The sequence below is a fragment of the Myxocyprinus asiaticus genome, chromosome 5 (assembly GCF_019703515.2).
Source record: "Myxocyprinus asiaticus isolate MX2 ecotype Aquarium Trade chromosome 5, UBuf_Myxa_2, whole genome shotgun sequence".
Taxonomy (NCBI): domain Eukaryota; kingdom Metazoa; phylum Chordata; class Actinopteri; order Cypriniformes; family Catostomidae; genus Myxocyprinus; species Myxocyprinus asiaticus.
Window position 1 is genome coordinate 21,235,571 of NC_059348.1, and position 25,347 is coordinate 21,260,917.

The 25,347-nt window shown below is 37.5% G+C and overlaps 1 protein-coding gene and 1 pseudogene across 1 annotated transcript; one reads left to right on the forward strand and one right to left on the reverse strand.

Annotated features, from left to right (window-relative positions):
• Window positions 1-4,976: 4,976 nt before the first annotated feature.
• Window positions 4,977-10,273, reverse strand: LOC127441142 (tRNA wybutosine-synthesizing protein 3 homolog; annotated as a pseudogene).
• Window positions 10,274-16,676: 6,403 nt separating this feature from the next.
• Window positions 16,677-25,343, forward strand: fam151a (family with sequence similarity 151 member A). Its single transcript, XM_051698421.1, has 8 exons — window positions 16,677-16,866; window positions 17,123-17,272; window positions 17,569-17,718; window positions 17,814-17,973; window positions 18,136-18,360; window positions 24,227-24,363; window positions 24,446-24,580; window positions 24,682-25,343. Exons 1-8 carry the CDS (start codon window positions 16,677-16,679, stop codon window positions 25,338-25,340), a joined length of 1,806 nt encoding a protein of 601 aa, XP_051554381.1. The 3' UTR covers window positions 25,341-25,343.
• Window positions 25,344-25,347: the final 4 nt, after the last annotated feature.

Genomic DNA, 25,347 nt, shown 5'->3' on the forward strand with positions numbered 1-25,347 from the left:
TTAAAAATCATACATTCACAATTACAATAATTTATATTAAGTGAGATGAACACTACAACACATCACATGATATAAACAGAAATTAGATTAAAAATAAATGTGTAATAATTGCAAAAAGCTGTGAACTAGACATGTTTACAAAATTAGCCAATTACTACATAAATTATTTTCCTTTAAAGGTTCATGTGTAATACCAAACTGATTTTTACAGAGCTTGATTTATGGTCAAATTACTATTAATTTTGAATATTCTGTTTATTTTAATACAGACTACAAAGACTATCACATCTTAGTTTGATTTTGTATAAGAAGCAAAAGATGTTTGCTTTTACACAATGACACCAATTGTAGTAATGCTTCCCATTTAAACCAAAGACGATTTGTTTAGATTTGAATGATTTATGAAAGTAATGTAATTACTAAAGGGTCATTTGAGGAGGGTATTTGCTGCAGTGCATTTTTTTTATGAAACTAATAAGTGTACACAAAACGAATATCGTTTAAACATATTCATAGGATATTACATATATTGTTCAAATCTCATGAATCTCATGCATCTTTTCCCAGTACAAGCAGATTGTAAGTGGAAAGTATGTGCATTCAAATTTCTACAGAAACTTACCCTCTGAGCTGTCAGTGCAAATATCAGTGTGAGGTCCTTAATCTTTTTAGCCCTTAACCTTCCTTCTGTGTAAATGTAAGCTTAATTTAAATACTCATTAAACTAAAAAGCAGAAGTGACCTTTCTTACAGTAAAAATTAGTCAGTGCTTAGATGTGAAGGACACAAGGTTTGAGCTGGCATGTGTGTGTGTGTGTGTGTGTGTGTGTGTGTGTGTGTGTGTGTCTCTCTCTCTTTCTCTTTTTTCCTCTCTTTTTGAGAAATCAGTGGGCCTGGAGTGACAGTAAGAGGCAGCATGATTGCGCAGTGAGTCCTGAGGACACGCAGCCACCAAATCAGCTGGCAGTGGGAGAGAGGGTCCTAATCAGAGGCAGAAATGGCCCACTTGACAATCACGCAGGCACAAAAGCTCCCAATTCTCCTCTGATTGCAGCGGTCCTCGTACCCTCCCAGCACTCCCTCTCACTCACCCTAATGCCCCTTCAGCATAACCTGCCAATCAAGCGCCCCTCCTTCCTCCTCACACTTAATGTCTAGTAATAATTATGAGAGATTTCAAATGATTACTTAGTCTTTCAGCTGGCTAATTGATGTTATTTTAAGATTAGCATTAGAAGTCTTTTGGTTGGGGAAAGGTTCATTTGAGGTTAACTTGGATCTTAATGCCACTGTTTTCTTGATGCGGTGGAAACAATAGGAGTGCATAACAATGGGCAGACAAGTGTCTGAAAATGGCCAGAGCTACACTGGATCTTTATTGATTTCAGCCTTGAAATGACAGAATATTGTATTTCAATTGAGTGACTCAAATTTTACCTGATGCTGTCTAGTGTGAAATATCTTGAAAGGTCATAGTAAGCATATACTTTGTGTGTGTGTATATATCCACCGCTCTGCCACACCATTAAAACTACCTGCCTAATATTGTGTAGGTCCCCCTCATGCCACCAATATTCTTCTGACCACAGTTGTACAGAGCGGTTATCTGAGTTACCGCAGACTTTGTCAGTTTGAACCAGTCTGGCCATTCTCTGTTGACCTCTCTCATCAACAAGGCATTTTCGTCTGCAGAACTGCCGCTCACTGGTTGTTTTTTGGTTTTGGCTCCATTCTGAGTCAATTCTAGAAACTGTTGTGTGTGAAAATCCCAGGAGATCAGCAGTTACAGAAATACTCAAACCAGCCCGTCTGGCACCATCATCCATGTGATTATCTAATCAGCCAATCGTGTGGCAGCAGTGCATAAAATCATGCAGATAAGGGTCAGGAGCTTCAGTTAATGTTCACATCAACCATCAGAATGGGGAAAAAATTTGATCTCAGTGATTTAGACTGTGGCATTTAGACCAGATGGGCTGGTTTGAGTATTTCTGTAACTGCTGATCTCCTGGGATTTTCACACACAACAGTCTCTAGAATTTACTGGATGGAGGACCACCGGATCAAGACCCTGTCATGGCCAGCCCAATCTCCAGACCTGAACACCATTTAAAACCTCTGGAATGTGATCAAGAGAAAGATGGATGGCCACAAACCATCAAACAAAGCCGAGCTGCTTACATTTTTGTGCCAGGAGTGACCCAACAGCAATGTGAAAGACTGGTGGAGAGCTTGCCAAGATGCATGAAAGCTGTGATTGAAAATCAGGGTTATTCCACCAAATATTGATTTCTGAACTCTTCCTAAGAGTTCTCCCTAATTAGTATTGTGTTGTTTAAAATTTTATATGAACTTGTTTTCTTTGCATTACTCGTGGTCTGATAACACTGCATATTTTTTGTTTTGACACGTTGTCATTTTCTGCAAATAATTACTCTAAATGACAATATTTTTATTTGGAATTTGGGAATGTTGAAATGTTGTCAGTACTTTATAGAATAAAACAAACATGTTCATTTAACTCAAACACATACCTATACATAGTAAATCCAGAGAAACTCATAATTTTGCAGTGGAATCTTAATTTTTTCCAGAGCTGCATATATATATATATATATATATATATACACACACACACACACACACACACACACACACACACACTACCGGTCAAAAGTTTTGAAACACTCATTCTTTATTATTATTTGTTTTCTTCACATTTTAGAATAATAGTAAAGTCATTAAAACTATGGAATAACATAAATGGAACTATGGGAATTATGTTGTGACTAAACAAAATCCAAAATAAATCAAAACTGTGTTATATTTTAGCATCTTCAAAGTAGTCACCCTTTGCCTAGAATTTGCAGACATGTACTCTTGACATTTTCTCAACCAACTTCTTGAGGTATCACCCTGGGATGCTTTTTAAACAGTTTTGAAGGAGTTCCCATCTATGTTGGGCACTTATTGGCTGCTTTTTTATTTGGTCCAAGTCATCAATTTCAAAAAATGTTTTTTTTTTATTTATTTATTTATTTTTATAAAATTTTAGATTTATAATGAAATAAATTAATAAGGTGGCACAATTATATTTTTGTCTACAAAACTAATTCCAAACATTTAAGCATACACCTTCAGATCAAAAGATTTTTAAGATCATGAGAAACATTTCAGTCAAGTGTTTCAAAACTTTTGACCGGTAGTGTGTATATATGTATATATATATATTCATAATTTCATAACATAGGCTACTTTTAATTAATTCTCCGTAATTAATCTTAGTGAAAGCCTTTTTTATTTTTTAAATTGTAAAAATCTTTTATACCAAATCAATTGTAATCTAAAATGTAAATAAGAGTAATAATCTTAATAAATTAGCTTTATCAATATTATGACATTTTATATATTCAGTATACACATATCTACAAAATACCAATCTACATACCAATCTAAAAATGGCTGTGGCCACAGTTTGAATATACTCTCTCTGGGCAGTAATTGAACTGAGCATTAAATATAGGCCTACTAGAGATTACTGAAGCACTAAACCACACAGTGAAGTTTAGCTTTCAGCAGCACAGTTGCTCTATTCAAGTAGTTACAGATGTGTTTAAAAGTGCATCTACCCCATCTACTGGTGTACTGCTATACACATTCATGTGGATTACTATCTGTCTGAAGACAGCTCAGACAGCCACAGTTCAACACTCTTTCCAGACCACTTCATTTTCTTATTCTTTGGCAAACAAATGTCTTTTAAAATGTAAAATGTACTTTTTATCTACTAACTGACTAATGCGTGCCATGAGAAGACTTGTATTCACTTGTGGAATACCAGGTTGTACTAAAAAATTAACCTTTTTAGGAAAGATAAGATACAATGGAGTTTAAAAGTTTGAGACCACTTGTGTTTGCTTCTGTTTTACCAGCACTTTTGCTTTTCCAATTTAATGCAAAATGTAATTACAAATTGTATTATCAGTATAACAATTTCAGTGAAAATTTGACTTGAAAACTACATGAATTTCAGAATTTTTTAGTATTTGGTACGTAAGCATTTTGTATGCACTTGGAATGGCATAGGCAATATTTATTCCGCTCTATCATTCGACTGACATACATAGATACATTTTATATCAAAACGTTTTCAAATAAATAATTTTATTGTTACATCAAGAGGATGACTTCCGACATTACAGTATCTTTAACATTGCATTATTTCAACATTACACAAAACTTGTTACACATATAATTAAACCTTTATGTGGATTATGGATTCTGTCTTAATTAAAAATGAGTTAATGAAAATGAGACATCAGAATGAAAATGAAGCAGATCCACATGGCGGAGACAGGACTGTTAATGAATCAAGACACCCAAATGAGCCGTTGCAGGACTAGGCCCAGACAGTAATGCCTTCTAAACCAGAGAAAATGTACTCAAAACCACACAGCATGTTCACAACGACATCTGACAAATGGCTTGTCATGGATGAATAACATGGTCGATTTCTACATTGCTGTGAGGGGCAATGCTGGACAACATCTTCCTTCTGCAAGAGCAAAGAAAAATGATGGTTTATACACAAAAGCTTTTGAAGTAACGGCATGTTAAACTAAAACAGATCCACCGCAATCACGCTAAATAATAAGGCATATGAATGAGCAATACAGGAAGCAGGCACCTCTTATCAAAATTCTGAAGGTTTCTAACAGAAGTGGGTTTGTGAGTGTTTTATTTACATTTGTCATTAAGAAACAACTTTACTTTTAGCTAAGACATCTGCACACTTTTCCAATGTTTGCATCCAATGTTTACAAAAATGACAATGTGAAGTAGGCCTATGTTTAAAGGGCTGGTACTCCACTATATGGGTATTTGATTACACACAAACTTTGGTAAATATGCACTCTTGAGAACATTTGGAGCTAAATACCAGAGAATGATGGTCAGATGATGAATAGGAAGATGTCCTATAATAAACACATTAGATCACAGTCCATTTCCACTTGATGCTCTCATTTTGTTCTTCGACAGTTTGGCTGTCACAGAATCGTCCTGGATCCTTTTCCTCCTCCGTCTGTAGACAGGTTTCTTGTCCGTCCCATCCTGAAAACTACATCTCAGTGCTGGAGGTTGAAGGGCAGCTTGTAAGCAATCACTGAATCTGTTTAAAATAAATATGACATAACTCTGTAAATAAAAGTCTTTGTGAGTATGAAGTTATGATGTTAAATGAAGAAATATTAAAGTGGTAGTTAACCCAAAAATGAAAATTCTCTCATGATTTACTCACCCTCATGCCATCCCAGATGTGTATGACTTTCTTTATTCTGCTGAACACAAAAGAAGATTTTTAGAAAAATATTTCAGCTCTGTAGGTCCATACAATGCAAGTGAATGGTGATCAAATCTTTGAAGCTCCAAAAAGCACATAAAGGCAGCATCAAAGTAATCCCTAAGACTCCAGTGGTTTTACAATGTCTTCTGAAGTGATCCAATGAGTTCTGGTTGAGAAACATATCAAAATATGACATCGCTGTCTCTAAGCACGATCATGATTTCAAGCTCGATTACATTTCGAATACATTTTTGTCTGTTCTCACCCAAAACTGAATGTATCACTTCAGAAGACACAGATTAATCCACTGGAGTCTTATGGATTACTTTTATAATGCTTTTATGTGATTTGGACTTTCAGAGTTCTGGCGACCATTCACTTGCATTATATGAACCTACAGTGCTGACATATTCTACTAAAAATCTTAATTTGTGTTCTTCAGAAGAAAGAAAGTCATACACATCCTGGGATGGCATGAGGGTGAGTAAATCATGACAGAATTTAATTTTATTTTTTTTAAAAATTTTTTTGGGTGAAGTATCCCTTTAAGATTCTATTTTAAGATATAATTTTTAGGGCACTATTCAAATGTAAGGAAATGTGACACTGAACATTGAAAATTCTATATTAAATAATACATTTATTAAAAAAAAATATTAAAAAAATAGAATGGAAAATCATGTATTAATGCAAAGTATTTCGACTAGTGGTCTCAGACTTTTGGACCCTAACTGTAAATAAGCATACAGAGACATAGAACAAACAGCTTTAGATAATATGCTTGAAAACATAGCTCTCTATTCTTTTAAGATTTTCTTCTTCTCATTAGCAACTCCAACAAGGAAAATGAGGTATTCGTCACTGATGAGGAATACCCCTGTGGCTGAGAGGTACCTCAAGACAATGTGTGCTGGGCACCACCTATGCTTGACAAAAATAGTTCTCTCAGAAATGAAAATTCTCTCATCGTTTACTCACCCTCATGCTATCCCAGGTGTTTATGACTTTCTTTTTTCTGCAGAACACAAATTAAGATTTTTAGAAGAATATCTCAGCTCTGTAGGTCCATACAATGAAAGTGAATGGTGACCAGAACTTTGAAGCTCCAAAAAGCACATAAATGCAGCATAAAAGTAATCCATACAACTCCAGTTGTTTAATCCATGTCTTCTAAAGTGATCCAAATGGTTTTGGATGAAAACACATCAAAATGTAACTCCTTTTTCACTATAAATCTTGATATCAGCAGTCTCCTTTGTGATCATGATTTCAAGCTCGATTACTCTTCTTAGCACCATCTAGCACTCTGTGCATGCATCAAGCACTAGGAGGTGTAATTGAGCTTGATATCATGATTGTGTCTCAAGACTGCAATGACAAGATGTACAATGAAAAATTAGTTATATTTTGATCTGTTTCTCACCCACAACTCATTAGATCACTTCAGGACCACTAGAGTCTTGTGGATTACTTTTATGCTTCCTTTACATGCTTTTTTGAGCTTCAAAGGTTTGGTCACCTTTCACTTGCATTGTCAGGTCCTATAGAGCTGAAATATTCTTCTAAAAATCTTTGTGTTCAGCAAAAGAAAATCTTACACATCTGGGATTTGTCTAAATGATGAGAGAATAATAATTTTTGGGTGAACTATGCCTCAAAAGTACACTGATGTATCTTTGAATATTCTTACCATGATTAGCTTGCCTTTCTTTCCCACAGTTATAACAGAATTCCTGAAGCCAGAGTTTATTGCAACAGTGTGCTGAGGAGCAAACCATCAACAGCAAGTTATTCTTCCCCCCCTACCCCCCTCTAAACACTACATGGTAAGTTTCATTCTAATTAAGGTTGACAGTTCCCAGTAACTGTGCATCTTCATGGTGTTTACACTGAACATGAAGGACAAAAGGCTCAAACGTGAAAGTAGTGTCTCCAACAGACTTCTTGAAACCCGTAACCTGTTTGAAAAAGTAATGAAGCTGTAACATCAAGGTAAATTATTAATTTACAGTACTTTTGTAAAATGTTGTTAATGGTGACTGTATTTCTCACCACATCTTCTTTTTGGCACTTCTGGTGGGTAACAAATAACCAGGAACAGTACTGCTTTTGCACATTGGTGCACTCTGACACCTTAGATCAAAACACATGCCATTACCAAACAGACAGGAACCAATACACTTATACACTTACACTACCAGTCAAACGCTTGTTTCTCACGATGATCTTAAAAACCTTTTGATCTAATGGCTTATGCTTAAATGCTTGTATGAGTTTTAATGACTTTCCTATTATCTTATAATGTAGAAAATAGTAATAGTAAAAAATAGATATGAGTGTACAAACTTGTAACTGGTAGATTATAAAACCTACACTGGCTGCCAAAAATTCTGAATAATGTGCAGATTTTGCTGTTTCGGAAGGAAATTGGTACTTTAATTCACCAAAGTGGCATTCAACTGATCACAAAGTATAGTCAGGACATTAATAATGTGAAAAACAGCACCATCACTATTTGAAAAAGTCATTTTTGATCAAATCTAGACAGGCCCCATTTCCAGCAGCCATTACTCCAACACCTTATCCTTGAGTAGTCATGCTAAATTGCTAATTTTGAGGAATCAAGGCTATACAATGCTTGAAATTGCCAAAAAACTGAAGATTTCATACAAAGTGTACACTACAGTCTTCAAAGACAAAGGACAACTGGCTCTAACAAGGACAGAAAGAGATGTGGAAGGCCAGATGTACAACTAAACAAGAGGATAAGTACATCAGAGCCTCTAGTTTGAGAAATAGACGCCTCACATGTCCTCAGCTGACAGCTTCATTGAATTCTACCCGCTCAACACCAGTTTCATGTACAACAGTAAAGAGAAGACTCAGGGGTGCAGGCGCATATGGGAAGAATTACAAAGAAAAAGCCACTTCAAAAAACAGAAAATCAAAAAGGAAAGGTTAGAGTGGGCAAAGAAACACAGACATTGGACAACAGATAATTGGAAAAGAGTGTTATGGATCTTAACCCCATTGAGCTTTTGTGGGATCAGCTAGACTGTAAGGTGCGTGAGAAGTGCCCGACAAGACAGTCACATCTATGGCAAGTGCCACAGGAAGTGTGGGGTGAAATGTCACCTGAGTATCTGGACAAACTGACAGCTAGAATGCCAAGGATCTGCAAAGATGTCATTGCTGCACATGGAGGATTTTTTATTTTTTTATTTGAACTCTTTGAAGTAGTTTAAGAAGTTCTGAAATTTTTTGTTTTCATGTAGAATAAAGCAGCTTTTATATGTTTACTATGTACTGTATATATTATAAGGTATATGAATGGAGTCTTCATCTCATGTAAGTGCTCATGATTTTATACTTACTGTATGTTCCAAAATTATGATTAATTTCTTTGGGAATAAATCTTTTTTTAATGTGTCAAAAAATTACTGATTGCACCTTTAAGGTCCCCATTAGGCTAGAGACAGCACTGACATTAACCATGGGCCACGATTGCTGGGGTTTTCTTTTTTTTTTTTTTTTTTCCAAAGAGCTTTGTAAACTTTACTATCTGCTGTTGTAGGTTCTGATTCGAGTCCATGCATGTGGAGCAAACCCAGTGGAGATGTATATCTGATCTGGATCCTACGCTCGGAAGCCCAATTTGCCCTATACTCCAGGATCAGATGTCTCTGGTGTGGTTGAAGTTCTTGGGGAGGGTATTAGCCTTCTGCAGGTGCCGTCATTTTATATGTTAACCCTCTTACATACTGTAAGATTGACAGTAAACAAGGCAAATAGACATAAACTATAAACTTTAAGAAAAATTATAGTAAAATATTCTCAACACTAAAAGAAAAATATGTATTAATTCATATTTAATAACCTGTGGAATCTGATTGTTAAAATAGGATATTTTGCATTTAGATAAATACAGTATTTCTATAGAATTATGCTATTGTATCATGTAATTAAAAGTCTTACAAAATAGTATTTGCAGTGAACACATTGCTAATTGTAAAGAGTTCTAGAAAATGATAACCAATACAGCAATTTATTGAAATATTTTGGCTGCTGATGGCATTTGTTCAGTGTAATAGTTTGTTAGCCAGGCTTGTCTGCCTTGTCTAGTGTAATAGATGGGAACAATGTAAGGTGAACTGATGTGTGTTCTTGGCTGGCCACTGTAACACATTTCTGAGATCAGGTAACATACTGGTTCGCATGCTCCATTTGCATGTAACCGAACACAGCTACATTGCAGCTATGATATACACAGGGTGACTGCAGGACAGGAGCACTACAGAGAAACTAATACTGTGTGGAAATTGAGAAAGTAATTTTGGATTTCTAGTGTATTGATAGGAGTGTTTGGTTTTATGCTGTACACCGTGTGGTAAGTATTACAACATATATTTGGTAAATGTCATATGCTTTATTATAAAGAGAGCACAGTTTAGCTATATAAATTCTCAAATACTAGTCCTGTTTTAGGAAGTAGATTTAATCTTTTTGTTTTAGCAGAGGGATTTTGAGTTTATAAAATATTATACATATATATATATATATATATATATATATATATATATACACACACCAAAATTTTATTTTTAGAATAATGAGAATGAATAGTGTATGACTGTTTTACCTGTTTTGTGATGGATGTAGTCTAATAATAATATATCATTTTATGCTGATCATTATACCACTGTGTTGTGTTCAGTTTGGCTGTATTTTGTAACGTACTGATGTGAGACAATTACCTGAGGCGGCTTCAAACCACAACACTCCACATTATTATTTTACAGTTATAGCCACAGAATACATGTCAGGTGATGCTGTATTAAAATGGTCTCACACATTAGAGAGAGCAGAATCTGGTCCCCAATAAGAAACAGGTGGATGGTCATGCATGTTTTATAACTATACCTTCCACATTTTGTCTTGCAGCCAGTGTCTCTAGGCAACAGAGGTCAGAGGAGCACAGCATCAGGTGTAGTTGCCAAAATAAAAAAAGTAATGAGTAAATGGAGAACTCTTGTAATGACTTTGTGCTGTGTCACTGATGGAAATGTTGACAAGGTATTGATCTACACCTTGAAACTGTGTCATGATTTTGTTGACAGGCTATACAGGTTTCTTCTTAGATTTTGAGGATTGAGTATAACTGCGATTACTTGAACAAAGCTGACTGAAGACCATGGAACACATAAGCTGTTTTGGAAGTGTAAATACAATGCCATGTGACTTGAATGGCAAACCATGAGAAGTATGTACACCTAGCCTCATAGCTTATTGTCACATTCTCTATTAAACTGAGTGTCATGCAACAATTCATGAAAGCCTAACAAAGATGATGAATGTTTTATTTGCAGTCAGTGAAAAGTTGTGTCAGATTAACCTTAGGTTAACATTACATGGTTCCTCTCAGGTGCCTTCCTTATACTGATGGTGACAATCGCTCAAGTTAAGATCGCTTTACCTTGCCCCTCCTCCTGTGTGGTGTGTTCTGAAGATGTCATCATTTGCCATAAACTCCTAAACATCATCGGTATGTAAATTATAATGTATCTCTCCATTAATTGCAGAGAAGAATGCAGTTGAAGAACATGTCTTTCTTTAGATACTTTGAATACATTTAAAGGTTTATTACATTGCCAAAAGTATGTGAACACCCAAATAGTGCATCCATTTGTGCTTTTTGAACAATTCATATCAAAACGATGAGCATTCGTAGTAGGTCAGTGCTCCCTTTTCTGCTATAACAGCTTTCGCTCTTCTGGGAAGGCTTTCCACTAGATATTAGAACATGGATTTGGGGATTTGCTCCCATTCAGATGCAAGAGCATCATGGAGTTCATGGTTCTGATGTTGGGCGATGAGACTTGTCTCTAAGTTGGCGTTCCAATTCATCCCAAAGGAGTTTATGTCTGGGCAGGCTATTCACGTTCTTCCACACCAGACTCGGTAAACCATTTCTTTATGGACCTTGCATTGTCATGCTGTAATAGAAAGGGTACACCCTATTCTACTAAAACTGTTTTTCTTTTGAGATTGCATGGCTGTATGCTTGATTTATGCTACAGTTAGTAATAGCACTAGCTGAAATAGCAAATGTCTGGAGTGTCCACATACTTTTGGTTATGAAGTGTATGTGGAAATACACATAGACTGTATGTATACTTCTAAACCATTTTTAACTTGAGATTAAGTTGTGGATGATGTAAAACGGTTTTCATTTGTCATGTTCAGATGCACCAGGCACTACCAAAGCTTTGATGCTTACTGATGGACTCATTGACTCTGTGGACAACATGGTGTTTTCTGATTTATCCAACATGAGTGTTCTGGCACTCAGCAACAATGCCATTTCCAGCATCAAGGAGAACGCTTTTCGGAACCTTACTTTCCTTACAGCACTGTCTTTGGACCACAACCGCATCTCCAGCCAATCCCTGGACAACTCAACATTCTTCTGGCTCCATAGACTGGAGACTCTCCAGCTAGGTAACAACGCTCTGAGGGACATTGACGGTTCCTGGTTCCAGAACTCCAGAGCTTTAAAAACCCTTCAGCTAGAGGGGAACCTCCTCACCAGCCTGAACTCCAGCACCTTTGCCCTCTCTAATCTGAGGAACCTGGAAATTTTGGACTTGTCTGATAACCTCATCATGTACTTGGGCCGAGATAGCTTCCGAGGGCTGCCTCATCTCCACAGTCTTGATCTGTCCCGCAACCTTCTGAAGAACGCTCCCGATGCATTCTCCTATCTGTCAGGGCTCTCAGTGTTGAACCTTGATTTGAACCGCTGGAGCTGTACTTGTGAGCTGAGAGAACTGGCCTCATTCCTCAACAGCTACATTCAGGCTCCAGATAAAGTGTTGTACAATGGGCAGAGATTGGTGTGTGTGAATACAGATAGCCCAGCTGTGCAAAATGTGCTGGAATTGACTGAGGCAAACTGTGTCCCACCAAACAAGAATATCACAGTGGAGGTTGTGGCTAAAAGTAATATCACACCGCAACAATACATTAGAAATGTTGCTATTGCTATTGTACTTTCATTTCTGGGTGAGTACCTAATGAAATTGTTTGATACCAAAAATGCCTGCCTATTTTTATTATAATGTTAACTCATTATCAATAACCCATTTAAGCCCAGAGGCAACAAGTTGTTTAAGTCTTTACCACTCTTGATTCCTTATTCCTTAAATTTTTGTGTGACTACAGATGTTTTAAAAACAACTGGTGTTCAAGTAGAGAACTGTAGGAAGAGCTTTTAACACCTTGCTGAATAATGTGTCATGTGGTAGTGTTTAGTTAGTAGTGCTTGCTTTAGCAAGGCTATTACTATTGCTCTAACCTACATTTAGGGATTTTCTAAAATCCCTAACCCATTTCTTCTTCTTCCGTAAAAAATTTGCCACATAACTTTTCCCACGGCATTTGTCGTAAACCCAAAATGAAATGTCAAATCAACTGGCTTAATAAAGAGAGGTGTGCTATGACTTGTATAGGCTAAGTGATCGATATACACTGTTCCCCCAGTAGGTGAAAAAATTTATGAAAAAAGCTCATAAACTTAACTTTGAAAAGGGGGCAGAGGGCTCATATCTCCAGAACAGAAAATCATAGAGACATGGTGGTGGCCTCTTTTGTCTTTGGACAGTAAAGCAAGTTTAGTGACAACCTAGCAACCACCCAAACACCCTGGCAACCACCCAGCAATGCCCTAGCTACCACCCAGAACACCATTTCACGGTATTAGAACACCATAGAGATATAGGGGTAGCCTCTTTTGTCTCGGGGTGGTGTACCAAGGCCCTTTATGGCCTCTGGGGTCCCAACCATTTCTTGCCACCAGAACATCATAGAGACGTGGAGTGGGCTCTTTTGACTTTGGAAAGTGTACTTAATTGTACCAGCATGTAATTATTATTATTTTTATTTTTTTTATTTTTTTTTATACAGAAAATGTACCCATCATATTTACTTACTTAGATATTTACTAAAAAATGTACTCTGCAACTAAAATGGCAAGTTGCCACCAGAGTTGCCAGGAGTTTCAAAGTAAAGTTGCCATTTATAAATCCTGTTTACATGAAAAATACTCTTAAAAAATTGCGAACGAACTGCACACTGTTCATATAAAAAAGATTTAGCTTATAATTCTATTCAAGACATCTCTGAGAAAAAAAAAATAGGTATTAATTGTCTCTTTTTACTGCTCTAGTTTCTATCCTACTCTAGCTACCATTGAACTTGGCAGTGCAATACTGCAGATATTGTTGACTTTTGTATAACAAATTCCTTATGTTCCTCATTTCTAAGTTGCTTTGGATAAAGGTGTCTGCTAAATGACTAAATGTAAATGTAATGGGCTAAGCTTTAATGAATTTAATCACTTTTAATCACTAAGAATTAAACAAGTTCTGTGTTAAATTGTAGGTGGTGTTGGGATTACCCTGGGAATAATTGCCATTGCATACCATAAACTCAGTAGGAAATTTAAACAGGTACAGGAGGAAAATGGAGCCGTGGAAAGGAACACCTCTGGCCCAGAAACAGCCCAGTGGAATTTCTGTGAAGACAAAGACACTCTGAGTCATGCTCTGTACAACTGCAATTACAAATCCCATCAGCCCTGGGACAGAGAAAACTCCCCTAGTCATATGGGGCCGGACACAGTGGCGAATAATTTCACCTGCCACAAGTGCAGCTCAACAGCTCTTGCGGTAGGAAAGCAAAAAAAAGAGATTGTTCTGCAGAGAGCCAGTCTCATGGGTGAACAGCATGAGAGAGATGATTATTGGCCAACTTATGTGGCTAGTTGCCAACATAAAGGGAATGATCAGCATTCTGTGTTGCAACAAAGGATCAAAGGTAAACTATGAAGCATGCTACTCTTTTGAAATGTATCACTGTTATTATTGCTCATACTTATTGACCATTTGAACAAATACCCAACCCTTAGAATCAAACTTCAGCATGTAACTTGTCCTGCACTATTTATGCAAAATGGGCTTAAAAAGACTTGCAGTAGAGGAGGGACCCAAGCCTTATCTAGGGACCAGAATATCATAGATACTTGAGATGAGCTCTTTTGACTTGGGCCAGTTCGCAAGCACACATACTACCCTAGAAACAACCTTACAATGCCTTAGAAACCACCCAGAATACCCTAGCAACTGCATATCAACACGTTAAAATCCACCCAGAATCCATTAGCAACTGCCTAGTGACGCCCAGGCAACCAGCAAAACACCCTAGTACTGTGCAGGTGAGTATTTGCCTTTAGCAGGGGCAAGCACAGTGCACATTTTCTTCAGAAATTGTGAAAATCACCAGGCACATTCTCATATGTTCATTTTTAAATGTTTCACTCCATTCTTATCACAGATACAAGTGTACAAAGATACAATGAGAGGGGAGCAGGAATTTCTAACAACTACCATTTGGGCAGTCATTATACTTCTTCCCAACATTGTGGAGATTCAAACCGCAACTCAGCTGTCAAAATACAGCAGCTGGCCCTCAGAAATAATTTCTCGGCCCTCCAGAGAGGCCCATTTAGACCCCCAGACCAAATGCACAAGGAATTGGTAACTCATGGAAATCATGTAAATCAATCACTGTTAAAACACCAGGCCAAGGACGTTGGTGCACAACCAATTTACTGGACCATCAGCTGTCTGCACTCTCATCAGACTGATGAATATAGGCAAGCTGGGAGTAATAACCAGAGCTTTCCATTTCGAAATCACTCAGAGAACACACTTCAAAATGGAGCAAAAGTGTATGACGCTATGCTATACAGAGACTTCTTAGGTTATAACAAGTCTAGCTCTGGGGTACATGGTAAGAATCAAGCCATTGATCTGGGGTTTAAGTTAGCCTCTCAAAGGAATGTTACTTTTGATCTAGCTGGGTCTGAGGAACGCGTCCTCACCACACCAGCTGACAGACACAAAGGAGAGAGCAGGATAAAAAGCTCTAAAACATCTGTGCAGAAGAGCAACCAAAAGTTGGCTAAGATGAAGAGTAGCACACAAGGACATTTAAAAAAACACAAAACCAAAGCACAGGCAAAGAGGACACTGAAAGTTAAATTAAATTTAAACCCTCTTCGAAAAAACAGAGTTCATCCCAAGTCTGGTGATCAAGAAAAGTATGAAGAGAGCAACATGTCTAAAAAGGCCAAGAAAGAAAAACTGAGAAGCAAAAAGGACCAAAAAAGTCTCAAGCACAAATCCAAAAAAGAGAAAACCAGCAAAAAACTAAAGGATAACAGTGAAGACTCAGAGAATGAGGATAAGGAAGCAGATACTGTGGACCAGGAAACATCAACCTCTAAAACAAAACAAGCTAAAAAAGAACATGCATCCTCCATTAAAGTAAAACTTTCTGAAAAAGAAAACAAAGACTCCAATGAAGTCACCCAAGAAAGTTCAAATAGTGGTGGCTCAACTGAATTTGGACAAGGGCCAGACAATACTATTCCTGTTGAAGGGGAAACTCAGCAAACAGATGGTCTGGAAGACTCTATCTTCATCAGTTGTTCTGAAGCTCAAAGCCTACTGAGCTCTATACCTCCAACACTCCCACTGATGCTCAGTTTAAATAGTGAAACCACTGCTCAACAGGACCTGGCTGATAAGTCTAACAGTTTAGACCTGATGAGCTCTGCTGCCCCTATTATCCAAGAATATGTATCTTCAGCCGAAGGCTCACCAAAGAGGAAGATAAGACTAATAGTACCTGAAAAAAATTCCGACAGGCCACAAACTGCACTAGATAAGAAAATCAGATAGCATCGTTCACTCTTTTTTGACAGCGTTGCATAGGACTGCTCCATTTACCGATTCTATAAATTTGTATGTCGTGATAGAAAAATGCATTGATTTCATGATGTGTTGAGTCTTATTGCATGTATAGAACTTATTTCAATGTACTATACATAATATGTAGTGTGCTATGTTGTGCACATGATTGTGCTGAAAGAAAGTGTTGTAAGGCAAAATCTCCATGGACACTAAGATTTTGAAACTGTTAAAAACAAGCATGAAGAGTTTGTTCTATAATAAATGTACAGAGTTAATAAAAACTTTATTTAACCAAAGCAACCATTTTCATTTTCTTGCAAACAAATTGGCAAGAATGCAAAGTGCAGTCTATGTGATATCACAGCATTTATTGGTCTGCAGATAAAGGGCAGTAGAATGCACAGGATTGGACCTCAGAACAAAAAAATACCTTGCACTATCAAAGTGATTATAAACCTTGCACGTTAAAGCAGAACTTTCATAGAACAAACACTAAGGAGATCTGATTTTGCAGAGCAATGGAAGATAAACAAGAAAATAATTGCAAAAATGAGGCAGATGAAGAGAAAGAAAGAAAGGAACCAAAAACAATTCTGGGGATTTTTACAAGAAAGCAGTTCACTTTGTTATGTGTTGGTATTGGTCTGATTTTACTTCTCATCATTACGATAACATCAGTATTTCTGATCATGGATGATTTAAGATCAGGTATGGACCCTCTTATTTACTACTCAATTGAGTGCTATATTATATGACAATGTGAAGTGTCATAGATTACTGCTTAGTATAGAGCTGTAAAAGGTGTAAAACTATGCACTCAAAGTATACATGCAACATTGTTTATTGTGAATGTAATTATGAAATGTTATGCCGTTAAGATGTTTCTGAAGAATTAAAATTTTAAATACTGATGTTTCTGTCAAATATTGTCTAAATTGTCAATACTGATTGTCCATGATGTTAGATTCCTCAGTCAACATAGAGTCTTTCCCAACTGGTGGAGATATGCTCGACTTTCTTCTCCAAACTGGAGAGATTCAGGAAAAAGATGGCCTTTATGCAACTTGGTATCATGCTGCCAACAGTAAATCTGAGATGATCAAGGCCCTGAACAGTAAGACTGATAACAGTATTAACCACAAGTCTAGATCTGTTGTTTTTTTGTAAACTTTAGTTGAAGGTTGAGCTTCAAGCAATGCAATGAATCAATAGCAATTATATAAGATAGAAACAGCTTTCCTGAGCAAGTTAGGTATGAGATATACAACCAGTGTTAAGAGAACTGCTGATAACAAATTGGATATCGCTGAATATTCTAATGTAATAACTTTAAAACATATTTTGTTTGGAGTCCTTGTTAAATGTCATTCAAACTATAGATATGTACTGTACAGTATATATACATTACAGGTGACGTAATGATCCTGGAAGCTGATGTAAATGTACAAGGTCATAACACAGCTAATGAGACCAACATTCCCATCATGGCCCATCCACCAGACATATACAGTGATAACACTCTGGACGAGTGGCTGGATGCTGTACTCACATCAAAGAAAGGTAATGAACCTGGAATGGAATGATGTGCTATTATATATCGTATACAGTAGTAAACATTTTATTAGTTGTGAACATTGCTTTGTCATCCTTTATAGGGATAAAGCTGGATTTTAAAAGTATTGATGCAGTGGAGCCGTCGTTAGATCTACTAAGAGTTAAAAATCAAACGGGGATCAGCCGCCCAGTGTGGATAAATGCAGATATTCTTCCTGGACCTAATGTCCCTGACTTCTGGCCAGCAGTCAATGCCTCGGCGTAAGAGCATAGTAAAACTTTATTTCTGTTGCTAACGCTTTACTAAAATTGAATTGTACGCTATTGAATTTACTTATATTCTGAACAACATTATGGTATGTCTATTGAATGTTAAGGTTGTATTTCAGTTGTTGACAGTGTTTATTTTACTTTCATGTCAAGGTTTTTCGGGCTAATTCAGAGTAAATTTCCTGATATCACCATCTCTCCAGGATGGAAGGTTCTGTACCTTTCCATCTTCCCCAATGTGACATACACTCGCAGCATGGTAGAACAGATGTACTCAACAATAAGACACCTTCCTCAGAAGATCACCTTCCCTGTCCATGCTTTGATGGCCAAGAATGGGTGGCCACATCTGAGCTGGCTACTCAGTCATTCTTCAAGGTATGTTTGAAGTTGGAAAAAGTAGTTAGTGATGCTGGCTAAGGCAAGTATCACTACTGCTAATGCTGATACAAATCTCTAATGCTAAGAAGTAAACTTTAGCATGTAACTCGTCCCACACCGTTTGTGCTATTGACAAAGATACCATAACTCGTGAGGTTTGTTGAGAAAAGGTGCTATTTTCCTAACAAACTGGACATATGTTTGAAAATGGCTAAGCATTCTCTAAGCAGATCTAAGCATTATCAAGGGACCTGGGGCTGGATCTATGAAAATCTTGAGAAAAATTTAAGAAAGCTATTAAATATTTTATAAGAATGTTACTAAGTGCAATTTATTATATAATAAAAGATAAGAATGTTCTTAAGAAGTCTTTTCGGTAATGGCCGTTTCTTCAACTTTGGCCAAATTCATGTCCCTGGGGTTGATATTTATTTCAACTGGACAGATATTAACTTTTTTCCTTGTTTATATGAAGGTAACATTAAAACTGTCTTTTTACCAAGTCTTTATTGTTTATTTTTCAAATGCCTTTTATGTAGATTTTTACAGTTTTAGCCTTGTCCCAGACCTTCAATATTTAACTATGAAAATCTATTATAAAAATACAGAATATTACATGATTAAAACTATGATAATCTAAACAAAGAGTGAAATGAACATATAAATTTCAATACTTATTGTGTGAAAATGACCCCTCTCTCTCTCTCTCTCTCTCTCTCTCTCTCTCTCTCTCTCTCTCTCTCTCTCTATATATATATATATATATATATATATATAAAAAAAATAAATACAAATATATATATATATATATTTTTTTAAATTATTATTATTTATTTAATTTTTTTCTTGAATATGAAATTTATGAAGGCCTATTCAACTTTCTTTTTTTTTAGGAAAAGTAGAAATTAGTAAAACAAATAAGCAAAAAGAAAAAGAAAATATACAATATTCAATTGTACAGGCAATACAAATGATCAAACCCTGGGTGCACCCTGAAATATCAGATCAAATAATCAATTAACAAGTATTTGCTTACCCATCTATCACATCAGCATGTTCAATCACACAATGTAATTGGGAGACGAGAATAAATTGTCTTTTCAACAATCAATATGAATCAGTTCTTTTAAACTTTGTAAACCTGTTTTTTCAAATCCTGTTTAAACTCAGTTCAAAAGTTCAGTCCTACCACACAAGCGAGGTGCAGTGAAAATCCTTTGGTGTTCTAATGAGTACTCTGTTCCTTTACGACTCAGTGCACTTGACATTGCGTTTATTAATGCATATGGGGAGTGCCTTCTTACATGACCTAGTTGAAACCTCTCTACAATAACACAAATATTCTAGTAATGGCTATGGTGTTTGAGCCCCGCCTGTTTCGGCATGAAACTGTCCGCTATAGAGAAAGGTGCACAAACACCATTTCCTCAGAATTTCTTCCTTCAAGACAGCGATCATCACTTGTCTAGAAGCCCTCTACCTTCGCCGTCGATATACACGAGTCAGCGGACAGAATCTTCACGGGAAGACTTTCCGCTCCCCTGCAGTGCTCCGGTGAACATCACACCGCCTCGCCGCTAGACACTTCGCAGGTGAACGGGCCTCAGCATCCTGATTCCCCGCAGCACTTCAGCAGGGTTTGCGTATCCTTGCAAAGCAATTGTATGTATATTGTGTAATATAAATATATATTTATTTATAAATTTATATATTTCTAAAAGAGTCACGTGTTCGCGTCTTTCTAAAGATGTTGTTCCATAAGTGTTCCTTGTGTGAGAGGCACATCCCGCCGTCAGATCAGCATGACAGCTGCGTTTCCTGTCTGAGCCACGCTCACGCAGAGACAGCTCTCATAGAGACAGACTGTCCTCAATGTGAGGGCATGAGTCTCAAGACGCTTCGCTCGCGAATCACCCTCGTTCTGAGGGATGATTCAGCCTCATGCACCCTTCCACCCGCCTCTTCTGTGATACCCGAGGATTCACACGAGGCGGCATGGTGGGGCCGCGAGGTCGAGCAGGATGATTTTGAGGTAGTCCTCGTGGCGGCACACGCCCCGTGAGCCCCTCAATCTCTACGAAGCGCATGTTTTCCGATAAGCTATGTGCAAGACGAGCTCCGGCTTTCTGAAAGAGTGGGCGGCCTGTCTCGTTCAGCGGTTCTGACACTGGGGATAATAATGACAATGTCATGTCTCTCGCTGCATCAGGCGAGTGGTCAGTGGTTGATGCTGTCACCCCTCCCCCCAGCGAGGGCGAGGAACGTGCATACGCCACTGACAGTATTATCCCCACATTCACAAAGTGTATCAATGTGGTTCTCACCCCTCTGAGACTGAGCGGCATGCAGATTTTGAACTACCGATGATTGGCTGTTACTGGTGCAATCAGAGGCTCTGTTATGCCAGCACAGAGACTGAATGCTTCAGCATCTAAACAGCTTGGGCCTCAATGTGAACTGGGTGAAGAGCACGCTCTCCCCCAGCCAAAAAAATCTCCGTTTTGGGAGTCCGCCTCGACTCCACGCGCACGTCACGATCGAGTGCATTCAGGCCATTCTACAATGTCTGTCTCTGTTCAAACTGGGGAGAACATTTCCACTGAAGCTGTTTCAGAAAGCATTGGGATTTATGGCGAATTGTGTGTCCTTACAAGACATGTTTTGCAGCAGGATGGTCCTCTCAAAACACATTCGCAAGGTTTTACAACCTAGACGTAACGTCTCGGTCTTCACAAGTCCTTTCTGTTTAGAGCGCTTGCTATTCATTGGCCAAATATATATACTTATGCTCCTCCCTTTAAGGACGAGCTCCCCATCATTTTACACAACTGCCTGCATTCAGGCCGTTGTAATTTACCATAAGTCACAAGCACTTACATTATAAATAAACTCTCTTCCCGACTGGGTTCGTGAAGTAATATAGTCATATATTAGATATTAGAAGTAATACTATATGACTTTAGTTCACATATTCATTATGAGTGCTTCCCTCCTGGCCCAACACGGGGTCACTCACTGCGGCATACTCATGTTGGTCGCCGTCCCACCAGACTGCGGCTCATGCTTCCTTTCTGGAAGGTTATGTCATGTAGTGTGGCGTGATGGGATTCTGTTCCCCATATGCTTTAATAAACGCAATGTCAAGTGTACTGAGTTGTAAGGGAACGTCTCGGTTACATACGTAACCTCAGTTCCCTGAGATGAACGGAACGAAACACTGTGAACACTAGCCGCACTACAAGACTCAGAGTCCTTGAGGCACGAGCGATGCGCTCCTTGTTCTCAGTCAGAGATTCTGAGGAAATTGTGTTTGTGCACCTGATTTTATAGCGGTCAGTTTCGCGCCAAAATAGGCGGGCTCAAACACCATAGCCAATACTAGAATATTAGCGTTACTGTAGAGAGATTTTCAATTAGGTCATGTAAGAAGGCACAACCCATATGCGTTAATAAATGCAATGTGTCGTTCCCTTCGTCTAAGGGAACTGAGCTTACGTATGTAACCGAGACGTTCTAATCAATGGGGGAAAAGGGGAGAAAAAATACAATCCAACCCCAGGTGTATGGAACGGGAAACGGGAACGGGCTCACCACAATTTTACACACTAATCCTCTTCATCCATACTCAAAAACCTGACCTGTTTTAGGCCAAACAATGTAAATTTATTTTTCTTTAAATCATGAAATAAACTAATACAGAGACATCATGAGTCACTCTCAATCAATCATAGACATTAAACCTAATTAAAACATCATCACAGTGTTTACGTTTGGAAATAAACTGTTTAAACATAAAAAAATATAATGTACAGACTCTTCATTTCTTTAGAAATATGCATTAATTTAAGCAATCTGTTGTGTTTGTGTGACTCAGCTTAATTAGTTATCAACTTAGCATTTATTAACGTCTTTTTGCACAGAAGTTGTGAACTCAACTTCAACAATGTTTAAACACTCTTAACACTAACCAAATCTGTGTTATGATATTTTATTCCAACTTTGGTCCAAACCAGCAATTACACACTTTTTAAAACAGCATTACTTCACTGCACTCCGCTTCTCTCAAAATGTCCAATTCAACTCTTGGAGTGAGAACAGGGCTTAAAGGGGCAGTGCCTTAATTATTGCATACCTAAACACAATTGGCAATTTACACCACACACATGAAATGTGCACATAAATGTTTTTACATCACTTTTTTCCCCCACATACATATTCAAAATAAATTAATTCGATGGAAAAAATAAATAAAATTAGATTGACCAAATAAAATAGGCCTCTCTTTTTGTAACCTTGTTATATCTCTGGAAGTAATATTAGTTAAATTCAGGATAAAAAATTGTCACCCATTTATTCATCTGTGCTACAAGTGCATTTAGGATACATAAAATGTTTGCTTTGAAATTAGTTTTACCTAGACAATAGTCAGATATTTAATTTTAAAAACATTAAAAATTTTCATTTCATCCTCACTGATTTCTATTAAACACAATACAGAATTTGAGAAGTGGTGGAAATGACACAATGTCCATTAGTATATGTATATGCACCAAAGGAGATTTATATAATTTATATATTTGTAAGTAGACAAATAAACCAAAAATTGTGAGAGTGTAATACACGTTTAAACAAGACTTTATTTTGTTGAAGTCCAACGTGCTAAAAGTTGAAGAAACACACCAATACAAAATATTCGTAACTTTTCTCTTAAGTAAAAAAAAAAAAAAAAAAAAAATATTTTGAGAATCTGGCTCCAGAATATCATAGAGAATTGAGCCAGTAAGCAACTACCCAGAATGCAACACTCTAAAAACCAGGGACTAAAAGCGAAAAGTTTTGAACAAAAACTGTATTTTTTGTTCCGGTTCAGAAGTTCCGCAGCCTACTTTCCAATTGGTAACCAGTTAGAACAAAATTAAAGAATGGTTAATTATGTTCTTTTTAAAATGACAGTACTCTGCACTAATGAGTTGGTGAAATACCAATTATAGTGTTGCCAGATCTCGCAAGAGAAACAAGCAACCTGGTCTAGAAAAACATTACTAAAATAAGCCACTTGCCTCACAAAAATAAGCAAAAATAAACAATTAAAATGTTTCCTGTGTGGTGAATTTATCAGTATTGAAATCATAACAAGCAAACAGTTAATTAACAGTTCAGTATAATTTTAATTACAGATCTGCTTCTGAGTCAAAACCCAACAGTATAAAATCTGTATGAATACATCATATCTTACAATAATTCAGTGAAGACTTGGAAACAACTGAGCAATACACTTTTTACCTCTAATAATATTTCCTTGTATCTGGATTAGTTGTGCATGTACAGTAAATGTAGTAATTATACATAGTTGTTAAAAAGATCTTCAATCACAGAATGTGACATCCACAATGGGCAATTAGGCAAAAAAATGTGTGATGAAGAGGTTTCTTTCAGGATCAAAGCACATGTTTTTTCAGGCAACACGAAGTGGTGTTATTCCAAAAATTTACTGTGATAAACCCTTTGGCATTTGGTTTCATGAAAAAATTATCGGAATGAAATTAACTGGTTATAACCGTTACCAGCATTTAAAAATAAAGTTTTCTCTCCGGAACAATTGAAAATCACTTTGTTCGCATTTTCGGTTACATTCTGCAAAAAATGTAGTTCATTTTTGGTTTTCGTTTTTGTTCCTTGAACAACGGTTTAGTCTCTGCTAAAAACTACTCTAAATACCATCCAAGCATCTACATAGCAACACCCTGGCAACACTCTAGCATGGTGGATGCAGGTTTTGCATGGGTAAGCATCACTCTCAGAAAATCTTAACTAAAATCTAGTTTAAAATGATGTTGTTTACCATCTGTTGGTTATGATTCAGGTTCAGCTTAACACTGTGGCAAGGGAAGGAGAATCCCACCTTGAATGATCTTCTTTTCATCAGAGACAACAGCAACCCTCAGCGCATCTATTACGACATTTACGAGCCTGTGCTCTCGCAGTTCAAAGAAGCTGCAAGTGAGTGGCCTCAAACTCTTGCATATAACACCTCATCTACTGTGTGTATGGATTAACTCAGATATATTTTCGCTTGTTTCAGAGCAGAGAAACAGACCCAGAAGATTCTATCCAGGTGGAGACATAGTTGACTATTTCAGGCCTGTGAACAGTGATGGTCTCAACATCCAGTGGGAGAGAGTGACTGACAAAGAATCTTTGTTATCTTTACTCAAAGGTGTGCGGCAGTTTCAGACAGATTGATACAACAGAAATATTAACAAAGAACAGTGCAGTGCATACATTTTGATAATTATCAACGCAAGCCTTTCTTTGCAGGCAGCCCTGGAGGAATGCTGGTGATCCCAGTCATATCTGGGAAGGGTCAAACAAATATTCCTGTCGTTCAGGGTTCCCAACCTGCGCTGCCTCTTCAGGACTGCCTGGAGCTTATTCTTGCCTCAAAGTGGCCGTGGGGACTCTACTTAAAGATTAAGTCTCAGAGTCAGCTCAACCCCTCACTGGAGCTCCTCCGACAGTTCTATGACAGGGACCTGCTGCACCACCCTACCTGGGTTAACATGGATGTAGCCCATGGAGCTTTCCATATCCAAGGCTATATGACAGGAGAGGAGTTCTTGAGAACCATTAATCAAATCTATCCATATGTGACTCTGGCTCCAGGTTGGCCAAAAGAAGCTCTTGATGAAGGCTACACACCAGAGCTAGTCAAGGACATGGTGCAGCTCTTCCAGGGGGCCTGGCAGGATGTTTCACTGCAGCTACAAGCTGAAGCCCTAGACAGGTCTATGGTTGGATGTAGGAGTCTTATCCACACCCAAACACGCTTCACACTAACTGTGGAGCACTGGGTAGAGGAGAGAGGCCTCAATACCGGTACTGCGTACTTAATGTCTATCCGAGCAGGGAACAAACAGCGGAGCTTCTACAACATGCCTAATAAGTATAGACAGTTTATAGCAAAGCTGTCTGATTAAAGATTAT